The 23,071-nt window shown below is 40.6% G+C and overlaps 1 protein-coding gene across 1 annotated transcript in view; it reads left to right on the top strand.

Annotated features, from left to right (window-relative positions):
• Window positions 1–23,071, top strand: part of il1rapl2 (interleukin 1 receptor accessory protein-like 2) — a 605,742-nt gene that overhangs the window by 514,571 nt on the left and 68,100 nt on the right. The window contains exon 8 of the mRNA XM_061725899.1: window positions 8,577–8,709. Within this exon, the coding sequence (XP_061581883.1) occupies window positions 8,577–8,709 (133 nt within the window). The remainder of the gene's footprint in view (window positions 1–8,576; window positions 8,710–23,071) is intronic.

Below are 23,071 nucleotides of genomic sequence, written 5' to 3'. Positions count from 1 at the left end.
CTTGACCGAACCCTAACCCTATCCTTAATGGGTAGTTGGACGAGTGAGGTCTTGACCTGAGGAGCCATCTGCTTTGGGTTGTCTCTTGCATATGGGGAGTGGATCTCTAGGTGCTCCATGAGATTGGGGTTTGGAACCATTTGGGAGCCTGGTCATCTCCTTGGCCTTTATTGTTTTCTTCGAGCCTTAAAGGGGACCTATTATGAAAAACACGTTTTTTCTTGTTTTAACATATACAAAGTGGTCTCCCCTCACCCTGCCAGCACAGGGGAGACAAAATACCATGAATTTCTGCAAGGTCTCTGACCCCCACCGGACAGAGTCCCCCAGTGTCACGTGGTTTTTTTTTAGCCGATTTTTGAGCCGATTTCCAGAGGTTCAGCCTCCACTGCTGAAACCACGCCCACAACCAGCTCTGGAGCGGTGCTTCCTTGAGCCAGTCGGACGCGGCGCCGCGGCGGAGCGGATCCGGGTTAAATCATCCAGGTTCCCGGGTGGTTTGGGAGCTGGGTCCTCGGGGGTCTGTCCCAGGCTGGACCAGCTTCACCCTCCGAGATTTTCAGGCAAATCTGTCGGTTTGATCACCGGTAACGGGCGATACGCTGCGGATGCGCTCCGGAGCCGATCTGTGCGCCCGCCATGGGGTTGCGGCGCCCGTCGCGCAGCATCCCCCGGGTAGATCCGGCTGAAATTCCGCTGGTCGGTCCCCGGGAGCCCCTGCTACCAGTCCAGGCCGGTTCCTGCGGTCCCGGCCGGTCGGAACCGGTCAGATTCCCCCGTTAAAGCCGCGGTGATGCGCGCTGCTCCAGCAGCGCTGCTCCCGGGCTCCCGGCGTGACTCCGGGCCAGCGTTCAGCATCCGCCGGGTAGATCCGGCTTGAATAGTGCATAAATGTTATTTATATACAACTCATATTTTATTTTTTTAACAATAAAGTTTCCATTTGTGAAAATTCAGTGTTGTGATAATTTACAGGCTCGGGCTGCTCTGGCGGAGCGAGGTTTATTCTCCTCCCCTGCTACACGTCATTCAGGGAGCCAATCAGCACAGAGCATCATTATCATACCCCCCCCTTCCCTAAAAATGAGGCGCAGAAAAAGAGGTTAGAAGCGGTAAAACTAGTGACAGGGCCCACAGGCTGGATTTATGATTTATGTAGAAAAAACAAGCTTTAGATTGTTTTTAAGACATTCAAGGCCTGTTTAAAATATACATTAAATGCCATAATAGGTCACCTTTAAGAGGTGGTCACTTCATTTTTCTTCATCGTGATTAACTTTGATCCTATGTGAGACATCACTCTTGCTCATATATGATCTTTTCTCCAAAGTCCATCTTGTTTTTGCTGCCATATCTTCTTATTCTGCATTTTATTCTGTCATTTCGTGACATAAGAACAGTTTAAACTCAACAGAATCAAATTGATTAAAACACCTATGATCAAATAAGAAACCCAAGTATCACTGAGGCTGAAAACCAAAGAATAAAATGGGTTTCAATATGGGTTTTAGAAGTGGACAGGAAGGAGGCTGTTTAAAGTGCAAGAGCAGGTTATTTGACCGTTGGGGAGCAGCAACAGAGACTGTCCCCTCTGAGCTTCCTGCTTGACCTCGGTACCTGCAGCAGCATGTCAGCCCACCTGAGGGACCAGGCAGGTGAGGAGGGGCCGAGAAGCTCAGGGAGGTTTAAACATCTAAAAACAAACAGAAGAAATGGAAAATGAAGTGTATAATAGACAGGCAGCCACTGGAGTGAAGCCAGGACAGGGTGGTGAGTACCGGTAAAGTGGCCCAGCAGCTGCAGACGCCACAGCAACGACTCCAACATGGAGTCCAGACAGTCGTCCACAGAGACTAGATACAGGTACATGTGAGGATCAGTGTTGTAAAATGCTGCCTGGAAAGAAACAATTTCACATGTGCACACATTGTAAAACACCCCAAATGATAAAAACAGGACTCAACAAAACCTTACTTTGGCCTATAAGACTCTTCTCAAATGTTGCATCAATGACCTAAATGGAAACACATCTGCACTCTCACACAATGGCTCCAGCGCTCCCCAGACACCCTGCTGCTCCTAAGAGGACAACTCATTTCAGTAACTTATTTAACACCAGTCTTGGATTTAAATACACCAGAGTTTAATAAAGGAAATGATTATCTGAAGTAGAAATGTTTGACTTTCAGAGTTAGTTACTTATGGCGCTTTTACACTAGTACCTACTCAGCGCGACTCGACTCGCCTTGTCCTCGTTTCTTTTTAGACCGCCAGATCAGAAGTAGGCGAAGAAGACAACAACACCAAAGATGTAGAACCTGGAGGAGATGATAGATGTGCTGCTGGATCTGTGGATTGTATTTGATATCAAGTTAAAAAATGAGAGTGAGAGAAGCTTCAAGCGGTGACGCTTTTTAATTTTTTGTAGTTTGCCTCGGTGCTGCTGAAAAGTCAGCTGGAGCCGTGAGCAGCTATGAAGAGACAGAGCTCCTGGTGGATCTGGTCGTTCCTTATCGCCCGTCTAGATCCCTTTTTAATTCTCTCCTCAGCACCAGGTTTATGAACATCTGCACCTCAGAGTTGGATCAGAAACAGATTTCTGCTGCTGTTGCTGGTGGAATAAAATGAACAAGAAGCCGTCAGAGTCTCTTTCTCTGATTTCCTCCTCCTGACTCAGACGTCTGACTCCAACCCCCCGACCAATCGGTGGCCTGTAGTGTGATGATGTCAGATACAGCCGACTCAGCCACTTAGAACCTCGGCAGAGTAGTTACATAAAAGTATCTACTTGGCACGTTAGACCCCTAGTGGAGAAGAACGAAAGCGAGTGGAGCAAGTCGAGCTGAGTAGGTACTAGTGGAAAAGCACCTTTAGTGTCTCTCCTTAACTTTCCTTTTCCTTTAGTAGCATTTCTTAACAATCTCAACAATTGTAATTTCTTTATTTAATGCTATTATTTTAAGTAATTGTATTATTTAGCATGCAGTAGTATCTTTGTGTGAATAATGATTCTTGGCTTTACTCGGGAGCACAGAGAGCACCCAAGCCTGTACCGTAACACTGCAGGCCAAACATCCCTGTTCAGAGATGGACAATGGGAGAGAGGGAGAAAAAAGGAGAAGACGGGGGAGGCAGCTGGCCAATAATTGCAAAGAGACTAAATCTTGAAACCCAGAGGGAAAAAGGCAGGGAGACATCGCAAGGAAAAGAATCTATTTTAGTGAAACAGTGAAGCAGGAACCCGGAAGTGTGACAAGTGAGACGGACTAATGGTGTAAAGCAGCTGCAAGACTTACAGGGGGACGAGTCAAAAAGACCGGCTCTTTTTTGATTAATTCCCCACCTCCCTGTGTCCCCCTCCTCTCACTCTGAATTTATTTGAAGTATCATTGCCCTCACAAATCAGTTCCTCCGGCTGCTGGCTGTTGCCGTGGGCGATGGCAGCCTGAACAGGTCATCCTAAATTAACTGTTGTGTGTTTTGACTGGAGGCTGATTTCACATCGTGTCCCGCTTCATCTGCATGTATAACACACAGGAAATGTTTTAAAGGTAATTTGAAAGAAGTGTTAAGATGTTGCTCTGACAGCATTAATGTTTCTCAAAGCTCTACAAGAGTATTTTTAAAAGAACTGAATGAAATCAAATGATTAATGATGAATTCTGACCTTGGCCCGGTTTCCCAGATCAGTTAAGTAGCTCTTAACAGCGAAAGACTTCTTTCAAACCTTCTTAAGGAGCCTGTGAAAGAAGTCTTTCGCTGTTAAGAGCTACTTAACTGATCTGGGAAACCAGGCCCTTTTCAGTTTTGAACACAGATGAACAGTGTATCAGAAAATAATTGCAGTTGCACAAAATTGGAAAGTAATGTTTTCGGTCCAGTATATTCAGTCCAAGGTCCTTTCTTTTCTCTTTTTCTGTCTTTTGTGGCATTTAAAGTTTCAATTTGGAAACCAGCCCATCATTCTGTCACTGACATTATCTCAATTCAGCAGATAATTAATTACGTTCAGTTCATGTCAACATTTTCTTTCTAGCAATAACGCAGGTTTTGGGGAACCTCAGCAGGTTTATCCGAAGTGCTCCTTAACCTCTCGGTCTGGCTGGTCTGAGCTGCAGGTGCAGAGAACCTCCGAGCAGAAAAGGTTTCTCAGGCAGAAAGAAACAGATGTCGGTGTCCATGAACCAGCAGTTCCTCACGCTCGAGTAGCGGCGTTAAAAAGCATTTATCTGCACAAATGTCAGTGTCCAGCTTCGTTCTCCGAATATCAGTGATGCAAGCTGGAAAAGAGACACTGAGCGGATTGTTTTTATTTATTTGAATGAAGAAATTAATAGTTTATTTCAGTTACATTTACATTATATGCAACTTAACTTGTGTGCATGTAACTGACAAAACATTATCATACATATTTACATTAATCAGTTTCACACAATAGACAATAACACACAAACTCTGCAAAGCTTATTTTTGCCGATCCTGTACCTTCCAAAAGATAACCTAGTGTATGAGTAATACAAAAACAAAGAAAATGTACTCTAAATCGCTCTGCATAATTAAATTATATTCAAATCATTTTGCATTGTAATCCTTAATTATTTTGTATTTCAATATTCAATATTCAGATTCCAAATGTTTCTGATGTTGCCGCCTGAACTTTGTGGGAAAAATGTGATTCGGAGCAGAATTTAAGCATTTGTATTTCATTGAAGGAAGCAGCAACGAGGTGTAATCACTCTCAGTGGCAGTGTGAAAAATGATGAAGCTACTTGAGAAATTTCCACCCAGTCATCTGTGTAAAACCTTTATTTGGCTTTAATGACAACAACACAACATCAACCTTATTTGTCAACTTCTTATAAACACCCTGCTGCTAAAGCCACAAATTAAATGGAGGGACTTGATTCACTGTTATGAAATGGAAACAGGATCTCCAGCCTTTGCAGAACACACACACACACACACACACACACACACACACACACACACACACACACACACACACACACACACACACACACACACACACACACACCATCATTCCACACAGGGTGAAGTTGATGTTTTTAATCAACAAAACATGCTGAGAACACAAACACACCCTCGAGGTTCTAATCAATTACTTCCGAGCTCCCATTCATGGACCTTCCTACACGCAAACACTCTCTCTCTCACACACGCACAATAAAGCTAAACCATTTTCACTCCAAAGCAGTTCTTTTTTACAGCCATGTTTTTTTTTTTTTAATTTGTGTGTGTCAAAGTGCTATTTTGTGCAGGATCCTGCCTTCTCTAGCAGGAAGGGAAATGATTCACATCACGAAAGCCCCAAGCTCACATTTCTACCCTGACAGATGTTAACGTGCCTCTTCCCCTCTAATCCACATCCGTCAGTCATAACTAGATTAAGTAACGGCACCGAACTTGAAGCCACTGTCGCGACCTTCATCTTATTATATTTCGGACTATTTCATGTTTGGGACTTTTTTATTACTGCAAATGTCTTTACAACATCATCTTTACAACAGTCATGAAGCATTTTAATGTGATTGTGTATTATGATACATAAATTTGAACATTTCTGCATCAAAACCATACCCATATGTAATTAGAGGCAGTTTTCTGGTAGATTTGACCTTTCCAGCACAGGATACGTTTCCCCCCCGACACGTTACAGGAACAATGTATCAGTTGATATAGGGAGCATCAGTAACTGAAAACAGCTGAAATACATGCTCTTTATGTTTCACATTAACTTTAATCACTCCACGAGCACTCATGCACTTCTCAGCGCTGTGCTCCTTGACTTTGCTGATAGAGCTAATGTAATGATAAAACTCCGGCCGTCATAACGATCTGCTAATTGACTGCCTAACGAGGTGGCGTTTATTAGAGTGTGCATTAATCCGGCATCATCACCACTCAGAGCTGTAATCACGGCATGCTGGGGGTCTCAAGGTCTGTGTGTGTGTGTGTGTGTGTGTGTGTGTGTGTGTGTGTGTGTGTGTGTGTGTGTGTGTGTGTGTGTGTGTGTGTGTGTGTGTGTGTGTGTGTGTGTGTGTGTGTGTGTGTGTGTGTGGTAAGGGGTCTCAAGGTGGAACCATGTGGGAAAGTTATCCATTTTAAATCTCCATTTTACCTTGTTCTCACCCACTCCTGAACACATTCTTCATACAGCTGGGATTGGAACCGGTAACCCTGCTGGGACCTCGCTGCCTTACTCATATTTCCGTTGCGTTTATTGGCTAGTGGACAGAGTAGGTCATTGGGTTGGCCACTGTAAAGGCTAGAGCAGGGGTCGGCAACCCAAAATGTTGAAAGAGCCATATTGGACCAAAAACACAAAAAACAAATATGTCTGGAGCCGAAGTCTTGTATCAGCCTTAGAATGAAGGCAACACATGCTGCATGTATCTATATTAGTTATAACTGGGGTAAGATTTTTTTTTTCATTATGTACTTTGAGAAAAAAGTTGAAATGTCGAGAAAAAAAAGTCAACATTTCGAGAAAAAAGTCGAAATGTCACGATTAATGTTGAAGTACAATCTTGAGAAAAAAGTCAAAATTTCGTGAAAAAAGTTGAAATGTCGAGATTAAAAAGGACGGAAAAAAAGAGATATAAAAAGGAAAAAAAGAAGAAAAAAAGGGAAAAAAAGAGGGAAAAAAGCAAAAAAAAAGTCAAACATTTTTGAAAAAGCTCCAGGGAGCCACTAGGGCAGCGCTAAAGAGCCGCATGTGGCTCTGGAGCCGCGGGTTGCCGACCCCTGGGCTAGAAGCACATAGAAAATGTTTTGATCCGTTTCTTTCCAGGACAGAACGTCCGTCACCTGTCCTCGGTTGGTTTTATCTTCATGGTACATGGCAGCAGTCTCCGGGAACTGGAAATGCACTAAAACACTTTGGTTCTGTTCAACGACTCCTGATGTTCTTGACAGAGCCGGCCTAAGCCTCCATGGGGCCCTAAGCAAAATGTGATTTTGGGGCCCTCTATTACTGCTGATGTTACAGCAGACATGGAGGGGACAGTGGGCACAGCAGTGGATGGGGTTGAGAGGCAGAGCTTTACAGAGGAAGAAGAAAAAATAGTTAGGTTGGATGTCATATTACACTTGAAAATTATGCTGCTTATTTTTTAAATCATTTCAGTATGGTTTTGCTTGTAATAAGAAAAAAATCTGCCAGTGGAACAATTGAAAATTGCTTGAGAATGTTTTAAATAATATGCATTTGTCTAATAAGAAGTCCCTTGTCATATAATTATGTCCAGAGATGGGCGGTGTTTCAAATACATAAAATACATATTTTAATGACTTAAGGTGTTTATTTTGAACGCATGTAGTTGAAGTACTGCCTGCTTTTCTGATTATATCATACTGTATATTAACTCTTAATGAGATAATTTGACTAGAAGTTAAATACATATGGTGACAGTTTTTCCCTCACCTGAAGCATCTGCCTCTCCTGACGGATAAGTCAGTTTTTGCGACATGGTGGGCCTTCAACCTACTCCTCAGATGCAAAGTGCAGTGAACAATGCAGGGTCCACATCATAGACATATATATACGTAGACGCCCCATCGAGCTGCTGAACCATTTGATTTGATTTGATACTGGTAGCGAGGAAAACACGACCGTATCACATGGTCCTGTTTGCGGGATGGAGTAGATGATGACGTGTCTACAGAGCAGCAGTAACAGCTTTTATTGTCTGAAAAATGGCTCAAATGTTATTTTGTTGTCTGAAAAATGCTTCAAATGTTATCTTATTGTCTGAAAAATGGTTCAAATATGTTATTTTTTTACTTGAAAAATTTAAAATATGTTTTGTTGATGAGAAAATATGTTTCTCTATTTTTCTTATTTTTGTGAGGGGGGATATATATTGTTTTTCGGCACTACCTTGTTCTCTATAGCTGATATAACATGAATTACTCCTATGTGGAATCAATAAAGTTCTTATTTTTGCCATCTGAGAAAATGAAATATATTATATTTGGTGCCTAACTGTTTCCCAAGTATATTAGTGCGTGTGTGAATGAATAAATGAGACGTAAAACGTACATTTCTTTGTATAAAGGCGCTTTATGAAAATAAGTCCATTTACTTGTATTAGTTTACAGCGCAGTCTTGAACATCCAATATGGCGGCGACGTTGACGTATCACAGCAGCGGGCAAGAACACTCGATGGGGCGTCTACGTATATATGTCTATGGGTCACATGACCATTGGAGCTCTGGAGCCGAGAGGCAGCAGTCAATGTGCCAGCAGTATCTACTCTAGTCTGTTAACATAATATTGTTTATGTAATAATATTAATTATTGGGTTTTTTGTACAATAACATATCTTTGATAATGTATGAATCCTCACTCACATAAAAAAATAATTTTATTTTTTTAAATTTTATTTTAACTCTCGTCGGGGTCACGGGGCCCTAAGCAGCTGCTTAGTTTGCTTATGCCTTGTGCCGGCTCTGGTTCTTGAAGTTAAACATTTTGCAGATGGACAGTTTTGTTCTCCCACAAGTCCGGACTGGTTTTACGTGTGTGGCATTAACGTTAACTTTTTGTCGGCAGGTATGCCTCTCAGTCTGGACTGCAAGGCCTTTTTCGGCTACAGCGGAGAAACCCGAAGGCCCATCATCTACTGGATGAAAGGAGAGAAGTTTGTGGAAGAACTTGCAGGACACATTAAAGAAAGTGAAGTCAGGTAAATGCACCGGAGCGGACTCTAACTGCTGGTTAAACTGGTTATTACCTGGAGGGAAACAACACAGCCCCAGGAGATCTGCAAACCAGTTGAAATACTAAAACACATTGGAGAATTGCACCACTGCGGTTACACGGTACAAGATGGTTTCTGTTACACCTTCTTCGATTTACATGCGTCTATTTTTAATTAATTTCTGAAAAGGTTTTATTCAAGCTTCATCTAATTTCCTCTCTTATGATTTATGACTCGTTGAGGGCTGTCTGACAGGTCACTTCTCAACCTGCTTTAAAAATTATGAATTCTAATAATAAAGTTAAATTGAATTCATTCTCTCCCCTGTTGGGACCAATTACATCCGACTCTTTTGGGGAAAGCCTGGCTGTCTGCGGGGCATCAAATATCATTAAAACACCGACCTGTATTACCATGGTAACCACCGGAACATTTACAATGTCACACTTGCTCACATACACAGTGCACGTGGGAAAAGATCATTACGCTCTGTTTAAAATAAGTCTGTGCCTCTTGAAATGTCTGACCTTGACTATGTTAACTTGTATTTGTGCATTAGTTGGTAGTGTAATCACATCACTCTGCAGAGAGAGAGAAACGTTGTGCACTTCCCTAGAAGATTCAAGTGTGACCTGCAGAAGTTTTGGGACATCACAACTTTTCTCTGCTCTGTTATACAAAGTGCATTTTGTCCACAAACGACTGCCGTAGACACCACACCAAGTTTCATCATAAATATGCAGATGATTCTGTTATGGTCAGCCTGCTTAGTGATGATGAAGTTAGCCATGTCCAGGTACTTGATGATCTTATATCTTGGTGTGATGAAACCTTCCTTCAAATTAATGTTTCTAAAACAAAAGAGGTTTGCATTGATTTTAGATGTAAATCCCCAGCTCCTCATTGTAGTGTTCTTCACAACCAGCCAGTTGAACTAGTGACCAGTTACAAATATCAAATTTGATGTGAACTGTGATACACTTTGCAAAAAAGGTCAACAACGCCTCTTTTGTCTGAGGAAGTATCGCAAAATTCCAGGTAGACAAAACCCTGATGAAAATGTTTTATAGTGCTTTTATTGAATCTGTTGTTAGGCCCCAAGCACTGACAGTGTGAAGGCCCTATTGTATCTGTAGGAATTTTTCTCGTTTTTTTTCTCATTTTTCTTCTCGTTTTTTCCCTTGATTTTATTTTTCCGACGAAATGATGGCCTTTTTTTCCCCTAAACGTGCCCCAAAAGTCACCAAATTTTGCACACAAGCCAGACCTGGCAAAAAATTAGATATTTAATGGTTTGGGCTAATGGCTCAACAGCGCCCCCTAGAAAACTTTGTGCCTCAAGCCCCACAATACGGTTTGACGTACATGCACGAAAATCGTTACACACCTGTATCATGTCGCAACTTAAAGAAAAGTCTCTTGGCGCCATGGCCGAAACTGCACAGGAAGTCGGCCATTTTCAATTAATCGTGTAATTTTGGCGCAATTTATGCCATTCCTTCGGCCACTTCTTCGCCCGAACTGTAACGTGCACCCAGGTGTGTTATACATCAAAATGTGCGTCTCCATCCTGCAACGATGCGCATTACTTTTCTCAGTCAAAAGCGTTACCGTGGCGACGATAGACGCCAAAAAGCGTGTCCCCCCCTTCATCTGATTGGTCCATATTTGATAGTTCCTACTTTCTGCCATAACGTTTGAATGGTTTTATATAAAGAGTCATTGGTGGTGTCATCGGACTTAGTTTTGAGTCCTTGAACATAATTGCTGCAAATTAGCCCCGCCCCTTCTTCTGATTAGTCGATATCTGATAGTTCCTACTTTCTGCCATAACTTTTGAATGGTTTGATATAGAGAGTCGTGGGTGGTGTCATTGGGCTTGCACGAGGGCCCGTTCATCGCTGCTTGCAGCTTTAATTGAATTAATCTGTTATTTAATTTTGTATCATTTGTTGGTACGGAAATCTTGCCAGCAAGGACAAAAACTCCCTGGGGAGAATTGTGCGTGTTGCTTCTAAAGTTGCTGGCTGAAGTTCAGCAGTCTGGACCAAATCTTTAATTCTCAGGTGCTTAAGAAAGCAGAGTCCATTCGCAGGGACGATACTCACCCTCTTAACCAAGAATAGAAGCTTCTTCCCTCTGGCCTTCGCATAACTGTTCCCCCAGACTCAAAAAATAGATATAAATGTTCCTTTGTGCCTCTCTCCATTAAGGCTCTGAACGCTGCAGAGAAGAGGAGGTAATTGTGGCTGTGGTTTAGAACCTGGTCCATGCTGCCACCTGTGATGTTTAAATTTATTTAAAACTAGTTATGCTGATCGGTAGTCTCCCTTTTTATTGCTCTCCCTCCTTGTGTTCTGTGGGCTATGAACTTGGTGCCTCTGATGTAGTTTTTCTCTGCTTGCATCATGTATGTTTTTATGTATGAACGTAGCTGTATGATGAATGTGTGCTGAATATCTGCTGTAAACCTAATCGCCCATCAAGGGGCAAATTAATAAAGTGAAGTGAAGTGAACTTCACAAACCAGTGCTACCTCTCAAGACTGCAAAAACTCAAACTCAAAAATCTTCCAGTGGAACAAGACTTTTTTGCTTGTAATGAGAAGATAAATCTTGTCCCACTGGCAGATTTTTCTACTTATTTCAAGTGAAAATTTACTTGAAACAGGTAAAAATTGTTGTTTTTTCCAGTGATGAGTCTTGTTTTAAGTGTAATGAGATTTTTTGACTAAAAATGAGATTATTTAACTAGAAATAAGACAAATATTCCTGGTAAGATTTTGAGTTTTTGCAGTGAAGTGCTGGAGAAGGAAAGCTGCAGCTTCTACCGCAGCAGGCTTGACAGCACGTGAGCATCACGATGGCTCAGAACCCTGAACACTGTCAGCCGTGTCCAGCTCCAAGCTGGAAAACACACAAGTGAAAAACGACAAAAGACACTCCGATTTTGGAGCACAAAAGACTGTATTCTGGGCCTGAATGAGGCTCAGACATGCGCCGCTAAATCCTCGTGGTGTTGTCCCTGAGGCTGAAATCACGCAGACCAACACCAACCATGAACAAGGAGAGCAGATGTGCATGGCTCCGTATTCTTTGACCCGTCAACTTGGCTCAAGCAGAGCCACGATTTCTGATGAAGGATGAAAGACTGGAGCTGCTTCACAACATGCCTGAAAGGGAGCCTAAAAATGTGTCAATATAAACCAGTTGACAAACTATCAGTTTACATCTCCAATCAATCTTTGCTTGGTTGACTCAAGAAATGATCAACTAATGGAATTGCATAACTGATTGTTCAGTTCCCTATCTCGTTCAGTTTGAAGATGGGTGATGAAAATGGTTTGCAAAACTAGTCTTTCTCCTGTGAACAAATTGATATGAATAACTGAATTCTCGATAATAGAAAATGATATTGCTTTTGATCTTTTTTAAAGGCAGGAAGTACCAAAGCCATAGAGCACGGAGTGCAGCACAAAGAAATGAGGCTGAGCTCATATGATTCATCCGGTTTCATAGAATTTGTTCAGTCTTTGAAGCACAGTAAAATTGACTCCATAAAAGGTTTAAAGTGTTTGAAACCTGAGTGAAAGTAACAGGAGCGACAGACAGGCGTCCCTGGTACAAATGCAGCTAAGAATTCTTCACAAGGGAAACTGATGAACCAAAAAAACCATCCATCACCAGGGCCGCTGCCTTATTTTTTTCCAACTCGGGTCAACATGAAAGTTTAATGGGCTTCCTATGTCCATCCTCTTCTCCTCAAGCAAGTTCAAAGAAATCCTGGCATGAGAATGTTGTATAATCTTGCTGAGAGACAAAATACAAACAAATGGCATGAAAAATAGCCCCTGTGCTTCTCCTTGAATAAACCCAGAGACGTATGCAACAGGAGGAAGCATTTGTTGTGGAAAGAATGGATATCAGTCTGAGACTGAAGCCAGTTGAAGAGCTGCACCCGTCTGAGCTCCCAGATACTGCTTTGTTTCACACGGGGCCAAATGGTCATCACAGCAAGCCGAACGTGATGAAATGACAAAGACTTTAGCATTGCAAAGTAGATTTATTTATGAGAGGCATAGCTAGAGAAAGATGAGCCCAAAACAAATGCGAGGCGGTTTTCTGTCTTGCTGTGTCACACGTAAGGTGTCCTTGAGCAGCTCCTGGGAAGCAAAGATTCTGTCTCCCTGAAGCAGATAGCTGGAACAATAACTGTCTGTTCTTAATAGAGGTCACGAGAGGTTATTTGAGGCCACACTTTGCACATTTTTTGCCTCAGTAAAGCGCTGGAATTGCTCTGTGAAGGGACAGAACTGGGATGAGGAGTACAGGATTAGACCGTGTGAAAATGGGCTGACTGTAAATCCAACCTGGAGCTCCGCCTGACCTCACCGATGCGCTGGAGTTCTGGAAATTCACGGAAACAGGGTTTGAAATATTTAATTGATGCTTGGAGTTATTCACTCTAGTTGCAGAATGTACATGTGTCATGTAGTGGCATTAAAGGATAGCGATAAGTTACTGCAGCTTCTTTTTTACTGCAAAAACTCAAAATCTTCACAAGAATATTTCTCTTATTTCTAGTTATAATGTCTAATTTTTAGTAAAAAAAATCTCATTACACTTAAAACAAGACTCATCACTGGAAAAAACAACAATTTTCACCTGTTTCAAGTAGATTTTCACTTAAAATAAGTAGAAAAATCTGCCAGTGGAACAAGATTTTTTTGCTTGTAATGAGAAGATAAATCTTGTCCCACTGGCAGATTTTTTTACTTATTTCAAGTGAAAATTTACTTGAAACAGGTGAAAATTGTCAAATAACAAGTTATTTTTCTGGTAATGAGATTTTTCGACTAAAAATGAGACATTTTAACTAGAAATAAGACAAATATTCCTCGTAAGATTTTGATTTTTTGCAGTGTAGCGATAAGTTACTGCAGCTTGTGTTTTGCTTAAAGCCATTTCCAGAAGGGGAACATATGAGAGCCGGGCCGGGGGGCGGGGCATATGACCGGGGAGCGGGGCCTATGACCGGGCCCTCTGCAGCCTGGAGCCTCTCGTCTCATGACCTCTGGGACCTGGAGGTCATGAGACGAGAGGCTCCAGGCTGCAGAAATACCCGTCTCATTAACATAGCCTACACATGCCCAACAACGGGGCTCACAAGCATTACCACATGTAAGAGCAGAACAGAGCCTATTAGAGATTGTGAAAGATAATTCTCAAATTTGTTAAAATAATAATACAATTTTTCTGAATAATTATGTTTACTTGCAGCAGGGTAACATATAATTTAATGTCCGCCCCTACTGTATGACTCAGGTGTGTGAACTTGTTGTCTCTCGCTGCAGGAGCACACTTTAAAAAATGTTTGAAAGAAAACAAAAGGTGAAATATTTAAGATTTTGTTTCTACAAAGGATAATTTGAATTTTGAAACCTGTTTTGTTGACCTTTTTATAATAAATTATATTTTTCGGACTTTATATATCTATCTCAGCAAGTTATTCATCATGGACAAGCCAGCAGCACCTGAAGCCACGCTATTTGACACACAATCCAAAGCGTTTGATTGAATTTTTCAGCCCCACAGATAGCGGAAACCCTCCTTTTTTTCTTTTTCTTTGCGTTTTAAGGCTCCACTGTTGTGTTTCTAACTCCCGCTCATGTTTCGGCTGTAGGATTACTGCTCTGTTGACAAGTGATCCATGATGACGTATGACGTTGATAGACGGCTGTTGATGACGAACCATTTTACCCAAAATACATTTGGAGATTCACTTTTTGTTTTAATATTAACTGTGAGTGTGAAAATCTCAGCACAACATATTATACAATGCTTTATACCTAATATGAACCAAGTGGTGCCATAAAAAACTAAATCAATCTCGCGGGCCCCGGGCTGGGGAAGGCCCCCCCCCCTAGACTAGTTATAATTGCACTTAGCAAAGTAACTACAGAGGTGTATTTTGGTTATGGTCATTTTTTATGGAAAAGTTGTTTTGATTTCACAACCAGGTGCTACTAATTTTGACCTCAACTATACATCTTACCGAACATCTCAACATTTGGAGAATTTGGACTTGTACATCCAGAGAAACAATAACACATAAGGAAGAAAGCAGATGTTGTAATTTAATTCAATCTTGGCTTCTGAAAGGCTCTCTGAGTTTAGTTGTGAGATATTCCACAGCAGTACGACCTGTCTTTTGTTGTCTTGTGACATCTTTTTGAAACATGTTGCTGGAATCAAATTCAGATTGATTAAATAGCTTCAGATTTTTTCTTCACCATTTGGCAATATCTCAAGTTTAACTTATTTGCAACTATTTTGATTTGACATAGCTGCGTTGAACAGCATCCGCCTTTAATAACTGGGCCTCAATAAGTGCATACAGTACGTGCATTTGGAGAGAATATGACATCCTTCTAAGTATCATTTACAATTTGCACAGCATAAAATCTCCTTGTGTTTCTTTGTCAACCCTCTTTGAGCAAGTCATTTCTGCAAAACTGTGCTGCAAGAGTCAGTGTTACAACAAAAAGTCACACTTACAAGACTGTTGTCTTTTCATTAAGTTCTCAGCTCCAACTGGTACCGGCAGCCTGGGTCGCTTTCAGGTGCTTTGCACCTGAAATCCCCTCAGATAGGGGTTTAAGGTGACTGGGAGAGAACAATGTTCTCTCGTACTGAAAGAGCCGGGATGTTTCACAAGTTCAGCCCAGCTGAACCGGGCTCCGCTCGTCCTCCCTCTCTCATTCCACGGGGGGTCAGAGACCACAGCGAGCTACAGTTTGCAACAACGGGGCTAAAGTTGAAGGCGCTCGAGTGTCTTGCTGCAGGACACGTCAGCTGCAGAGCTGTTTGCTTTTCCAGAACTTGAACTGAGGCGCTGTACGCCTTGAGGACGGTGTCTGTGACCACAAAGTCACTTACTGGCCCCTGAAATTGTTCACAAGCACAAAAATAGCAATGGAAAGTAAAAAGAGAAGCAGCAACGTGCTGCAGAGGGAGTGTTTACACTTAGTTAATCATTCCCTGTGGTACTGTATTAGGTTAACCTTTTCCTGATTAGTTCTCTCTCTTTCAGGCCAGTGCTGTGGCCACCTCTGATCCAGTCATAACACGATTCCAGATTCTCCATCTCCGTGCAGCACACAGGCTCCTGCTGTGATGCCAATTAATGGCAGCTCTGTAAGCTCCGTGCCCTTGTCCAGCTCCAGCCGCGGCCTGCGTTTGCTCTATTTGAGGAGTATCTCACTCCGTCCTGTGACCTTCTTCCTTAAGCGAAATGCCTTTAGTGTATTTCCAATTCTTGACTCTCTTCCGAACACATACAGCTCATTCTTACATCAGAAATCGGGGATCTGATCAAGCTGATCATATCAAGGGCACGTTTTTCAAGCGTTTCCTTCACACAACACTTTAGACAAGGCAAGTTTATTTGTGTCGCACAATTCAACACAAGGTAATTCAAAGTGCTTAACATAAACATTAAAAGCGGCAAGACACAATTAAACAGTAAATAACAAATAAAATGAAATAAAATGATAAAAGAGGTAAAATAATAATAAGCACAAGTTGTTAAAAAGTAAGGGCAGTAGAGTACAGCAGGTACATCTCATTCTTACAATGGCAAGAATTACATTTCTATACGGTCAAAACGTACAAAGACCGGGTCAAATACAGTATTTGTATAAGTTTTTGTTTTGTTTTTATTTTGGATCCCCATTAGCAGACGCAAAACGCCTGCTAGTCTTCCTGGGGTCCATGAAGATTAAAAGTACATTCATATAAAAGTACATTTACATGTATACGTCATATAATACTTTACACTTTAAATATATGAATACATAAATAAATACATAAGTAAATACAATTACATCACTCCATTAACCCCCCCCCCTCACTAACTCCACCCACTCATTACATTAGCAACATCACTATAGTGGTAATTATCACATTCTGTAACTACATTGAGCTGTATATTCCATACACTATACAGTACATCACAAAATGTATATTAAACATATATATTAAACATTGTTTATGTCTTCTATGCCACATTGCCTGTTTCCAGGTCTTATTTATCGTCATTTCTCTCTGAAAGTACAAGTCTTGCTTTATAAAAGTTGCACGTTCTGTAATTAATAACGTGGGTAAAGCACGGCAAACATAATAAATCTGAGCAGTTCCTTCGGCCTCTCTCCAGCTGTTTGCAGAGCACAGCTTCACTGCTGTACGGATACTTTACATTTCTGCAACTCAGCTACTATAGTTCATGTGCAATGAATTAATAATTACAATATTTCCACTTAGACCACTGCTTGGTTTGTAATTTCACTTCAAGGAAGGCCTGGCCCATATGTTTAGTGATGCAAAGAGAGGCTGTTTTACCTGCTTGAAATTCAGGTCAGCGATCTAATCTAACTGCTGCCAAAGCCTTGCCATTTTATTTATTTGTATTATTCATTGTAATAAGTTTGTATCTACATGAGTAAAGTTTAAATTGTACATTGTTCATATCGTGTTTAAGTCCCCCATACGTTGCTTAAGGCTTTTCTGGGCTTTTCTGCTCATGTTTAAAGCTGTTCCTTCTCCTAAAACATGAAGAACAGGGGGTTGAGCTTTAGAGCAGGTCAGCAGTGGCAGCTCACGCTATAAACAACTCTGCTTGCTTTAAACTGCTTTACTTCTTAATGCATTTTTCAAAATGTTTTAATGGACAGCACTTTAAATTGTCTTGTAAATGAAATGTGCTCCACAAATAAACCAGGCTCGCCTCGGAGCCCTCACAAAGATGTCTTGCGTGTACGGACAGCTGAGGTCCACAGCACGCTGGAGGGCGTGGTAAATGACACATGGCTGGGAGCCATTAAGGTTAGAAGGGAGCCAGTATTTTGGCATCGCCGTGTTGGAGCGCTTCCCAAACAACACAGGGTTACAATCACATATGCTACTTACAACTTTACTCTGCAGAAAAAGAGCTGTCAAACATGTTCAGAGGAGGCATCGATGGTTTGGACAGCAGGACAAGTGTGTGTTGTGATCAGGTATCAGTGTTCCAGATGTTTTTTGGGGAGGAAATACGCGCCATGTGCTCTGGACAAAAGGAAGACGGACCGTTCAGACTACTGTCAGCCAGAAATCCAAAGCCAGGGTCTATGCCAGGGGTGGCCAACCCGCGGCTCGCGAGCCGCATGCAGCTCTTTGTCCCGTGTCATGCAGCTCTTGCAAGTTTATTTGATAGGTGCAGTGAAAGACAGACATGTAGGAAGTGGGGGCAAAATATGCCACGACTGGAATCGAACCCGCGTCGCTGTACAGGGGAAGGTGTACATAAGTCGCCTGCTCAACTCATTGAACTATACGGGCGCATGCTCGGGTTGTATTTAGCATTTGTGACGCAAATAACTTGGAGGGAAGAATCATATCACAGCTGAGGGGCGTTCTCTGGCGCGACGCAAAGTGATGTATTGCTTTTATAAAACGGTTACCAATAATGTAAATATGAAAGAGGAATACACAATCTACTTTTAATTAATCATAAATACATATTATACAGAAAAAATAACCCCATTATGGAAAAAAATAGTCCCATCTCTCCAGATGTAGCTCCGCATGTTGTCTTTTTCTTGTCTTTTTTTTCGGAGACAGGCACTCCTCAATCCATTCATCCATCGTTACCTCCTCCCCGGAGATCAAAGTTTACTGGGAACATGCCAAATTAAATGTTAACAAAAATAAAAAATAAACTTTAACACCAGCTACTTTTTGCTACCTGCTGTAACCGTCAAAAAATATGTAACAGTTGGTTGTTTTCATGGATACATTGTTGCTTCCCAGGATATGCTGTGATAAAGCTTTAGAATAGCAGCCGTGGTATATGCTCATTATACCACAGTTAACAACCAATCAGATTGCAGGATTCCACCTTTCTGTTTTATAATGGTATTTTTATGTCTCAGAGAGAGCAGGGAGTGAGGGATCATGGGGCAGTTGATGTGAGCATGTGTACAATGTGGCTCTTTGCAGTAACACAGTAACCAATTGTGGCTCTTAGCCTCTGATTGGTTGACCACCCCTGGTCGATGCTAACGTGGGTTTTTCACTGCCCTTCACAAAGTTCACTTACACTTCTGTGATAGCATGCTTTAATCCAGAAAAATAAATTTATCTTAAAGAAACAAGATAGTATCGTGTCCACCAATGTCCAAATGGTTTTAACGAGGAAGTGGAACACCATATTCTTACATAACAAAGGCTCGGGTGAGGCTTGGGAGAGGAAGGAGGGAGTACGGGTTCTGGACTGGCCCGCCTGTCGTCCTGACTTTACCCCGACAGTAAATCCATGTAGATCTAATCTAAATATAATGTAAGCCTCACCTTTCCTGGTCACAGTTGGGCTGAACCAAGTCCCTAGTGCTCTGTGTTTTAGATGTAGGCCAGTTGACTGAACCGAACCAGCAGATTCTGTACAGGGACAGCAGTTCTGCAGCCCGCGGGGCGGGACGCCTGACATGAACCCTGATTCTGCGCCGGGTGCTCTCCTGAGCCGATTTTAATGTCTCAATTACCAGACATTTAAACCAATCAACCCCATCGCCCAACATGAATACTGAATATTTTTCTTTATTAATTCCTTTGAAAATATGATAATAGAAATAACAGACACTGTTTTTTATTTTAACGGGGCGTCTCTGATGTGGATTATGCTTTGGTTTACGTGCCCTTTTGCTATTGAACCGTGTCAAGGACGTTGCCCCTGCATCATCACTTGCAGTACAGTCATTAAAAACGACTTTCCTCATTTGGTGTCGCTGATAACTGCCTGTGTGTTTGATCTTTGCTGCAGTTCATGTCTCAGCCATGTTCTGAAATCTCTGTGAAGAGAGTTGAATCCAAATGTCTTTGTCCTGAGATGCTCTGCATCATGTTTGTCTCACTGTAAGGAACTGTGGACATTTGGGAGACTCACACTCACTTACTAGGCCTGTGTTGAAAAAATCGATTTTCCGATTCTAAATCGATTCTCATATTAATTCCTAAAAATCGATTTGTATGTCTAAAGATACATTTTTTTTCATCATTACATTACAACTTTTGGTATTTATTTTATTTATGACCAAAGGAGGATGTTTTGTTGGACACAAGAATAACTTGTGCCATGTTTTACCTTTAAACATGTTTAAATGTATGAAAACATTAAAGTTTTCAGTTATAATTGCATAAATTCTCTATATTCCATTACTTTATATACTGTCTTGGGGTTACATTTGCATAAAATGCTTAAAACCAAATTCTCAAAAATGAAAGATCGAAATAGTACGAAAATTGAAAAAATTAATATGGAATATGGGAACAAAATAAAATTGATTTAATTTGTCCTCCCTGTATCTGTTTGGTAATTCTGCCCCACACGATGTTTCTGAAAGCAGGTGATTGGTCCTTATAGCATCACTAGCTGCCAATACTTGCTGTTGAATCTCAATATAATACTAGTATTAATATGTTGCATAACTACAGTCATATAATTCATGCAACAGCTCAAAAAACAGTTTTAATAACACTAACCCAAATCAATATCGGAATTGAATCAAATCGGATCGAATCAAATCTTGATAATCGATTCTGAATCTTAAGAATCGTAATCGAATCGATTATTGACATTTGAATCGATCCCCAGCCCTATCAATTACATTCTTAATTGTGGAGGAAACGATTCTTACAAGGGTCAACTTGTACTAATTCTAATATGCTAAACCCGGACTCAGGTCTCATCATAAGATGTATTTATTTATTTATTTATTCATTTATTTATCTAATGATTAAGTTGTTCAGTTAATACTCAAAATCACTGTTGGGAAAATAAAAGAAAAAAGATCTCTCAAACGTGATGGTCCCATTATTCTGCCACATGTCCAAGTGTCCTTGAGCAGGACAGTGAACCCCACATAATACATTTATATAGCATCTTCTAGTTCCACCACTCAAAACACTTTTCTACCGTGTTCCGCACACACGACCATACAGTGCTGGTTATCCTCTTAAGCCTCTGCAATGCTTTTCCCTTCACACACAGTCACACACAGATTAATGCATTAGGGACAAGCAGAGTTCAGTCTCTCTGAAGGACACTTGAAATCATCAAATCACTGCCCCTCCGCTCCCCAGATGAACGCTGCACTCTTCCCTCAAACACTTGTTGTCAGGTTCCTCGTGTAATTACGGAAGAGTATTAGGGCCAGGCAGGAGAAAAATAAAAATAATATTTTAGAGGAGGACGTTTTTTTTTCATTATGCACTTCGAGAAAAAAGTTGAAATGTCGAGAAAAAAGTCAAAATACAATTTTGAGGAAAAAAAAGGCGAAATGTCGAGAATAATTTTGAAATAAAATTTCGGGAAAAAAGTCTAAATGTCGAGATTAATGTTGAAATACAATTTTGAGGGAAAAAAAGGCGAAATGTCGAGAATAATGTTGAAATAAAATTTCGAGAAAAAAGTTGAAATGTCGAGATTAATGTTGAAATACAATTTCAAGAATAAAGTCGAAATTTCGCCTTTTTTCTCAACATTTCGACTTTTTTCTCAAAATTGTATTTCAACATTATTCTCGACATTTCGACTTTTTCTCAACATTTCAACTTTTTTCTCGAAGTGCATAATGAAAAAAAAATCTTCCTTCTTTAAAATATTATTTTTAGTTTTCTCGTGCCTGGCCCTAATACTCTTCCGTATATAATTGGTGTGAATGCAACGTAAATATTCTCCTGCATACTGTACTTTCTGCTGTTTCAACTCTTCAGCTTTCAAAATGTTCAGGTCTGTCTGGAGACTCCTGCTATCACTTTAGATAGTTCAAATCTTTATTCTTTTTATACTTCTTTAAGTATTCAGCTTCATGTTTCCCCCATTCAAATGGATGAAGTCATTCTCAAATCCTTGTAAAACTTTGTTCTCTTGGAGCTCCAACATCTTCAGACGCCCCCCCATCAGGTCAGAGGGGATTGGGATCTTACTGTTTGATTTAACTTCATAAAATATCAGTCATTTTGGAAGTATCACAGTTTCAGTTTTATGTGGTTCAGTGGCTAGAACTGTTGCTTCACAGCGACAAGGTTTCTGGTTCAAATCCTCGAAGGTGTCCTTCTGTGCTCGTCTAAAGTCTGTTATCTGTTCATGTGCTAACAAGTGGCCCTTGTCAGCAGTACAGTAGTTTAGCAAAATAAAAAGTTACAGGAAATGTTTGCAAAATAAATACACATTCTCAGAAAAACTCAAATTCTTATTATGGTGGTTTTTCAAAATAAAAGCATATATTAAAAAATTGTGGTGGAATAGGGGCAACTAGTCTCACTATGCATTGTAGGCCATAAAGTTGGAATAATTTTGTTTTCGGAAACATTCATCCACCATCATTTCATAAGAGGAGGTTAAAAACAAACAAAAAACAACCTCATGGGCAGCAGTGTAGATATTTACATGGCTGTGTACATTAACTGGTCATTTATTCATCGGTTTAATTTAATAGTGGTTGAATGGAAAAAAAAGAGAACGTTTTGAAGCATTCCCCACCACTGGGTGATGATACATTAGTGTATGTCTTTGGAGGAAAGCAGAACACAGCAAGCATACGGTTTGTTTCTGTCGGAGCAATATAACGATTATATTAGAGGTGGGTGCAATTCATCGATGTGTCGATGCATCGCGATGCGTCACGTGACGATTTGTAATCGATTATGGTCCAGTAAAAAAAAAAAAAAAAAACATTTTTTTTTTTTTTTTTTTTCTTTTTTAAGTAATCCTATCCAGATTCCAGACTGAATAAGCTGCGGAATCATTTCATTTTCAAGAATGCACATTTCTTATTGTTCACTTGAAATATGGCAGATATGTTTACACTAAATACATATCTTGTTTACTTAAATTAATGAACTCATTAAATCCAGGGCTTGACCGTTTTCAGTGTTTTCCGCCAATAGAGGGCGCTCTCATGCAGGTGCAGCTTTCCCTGGTCAAAGTTAAGTAAGTCAAAGAGCAAATGTTTACATAGTCATAAAATAAATTATTTTGTGTCTTTGAAAAATACATGTCAAATGTTCAAAAAACCTTGTTATTTACTTAATGAGTGTTGTTAGAGGAACTGAGTTCATTGATTGGCTATTTATTTACAAATGTAGCCACAGATGAAGACAAAATCAATCTTGTATGGAAAAAAGTATTAAAAATCACAATAATCGAAGAATCGTGGCCCCAATAATTGAATCGAATCGACAATCGTTATAATCGAAGAATCGAAGCTCCAATAATCGAAATCGAATCGAATCGTGAGGTACCCTTTGTA

The sequence above is a fragment of the Cololabis saira genome, chromosome 7 (assembly GCF_033807715.1).
Source record: "Cololabis saira isolate AMF1-May2022 chromosome 7, fColSai1.1, whole genome shotgun sequence".
NCBI classification, from domain to species: Eukaryota; Metazoa; Chordata; class Actinopteri; order Beloniformes; family Belonidae; genus Cololabis; species Cololabis saira.
This window is presented reverse-complemented; position numbering and strand designations above follow the sequence as displayed.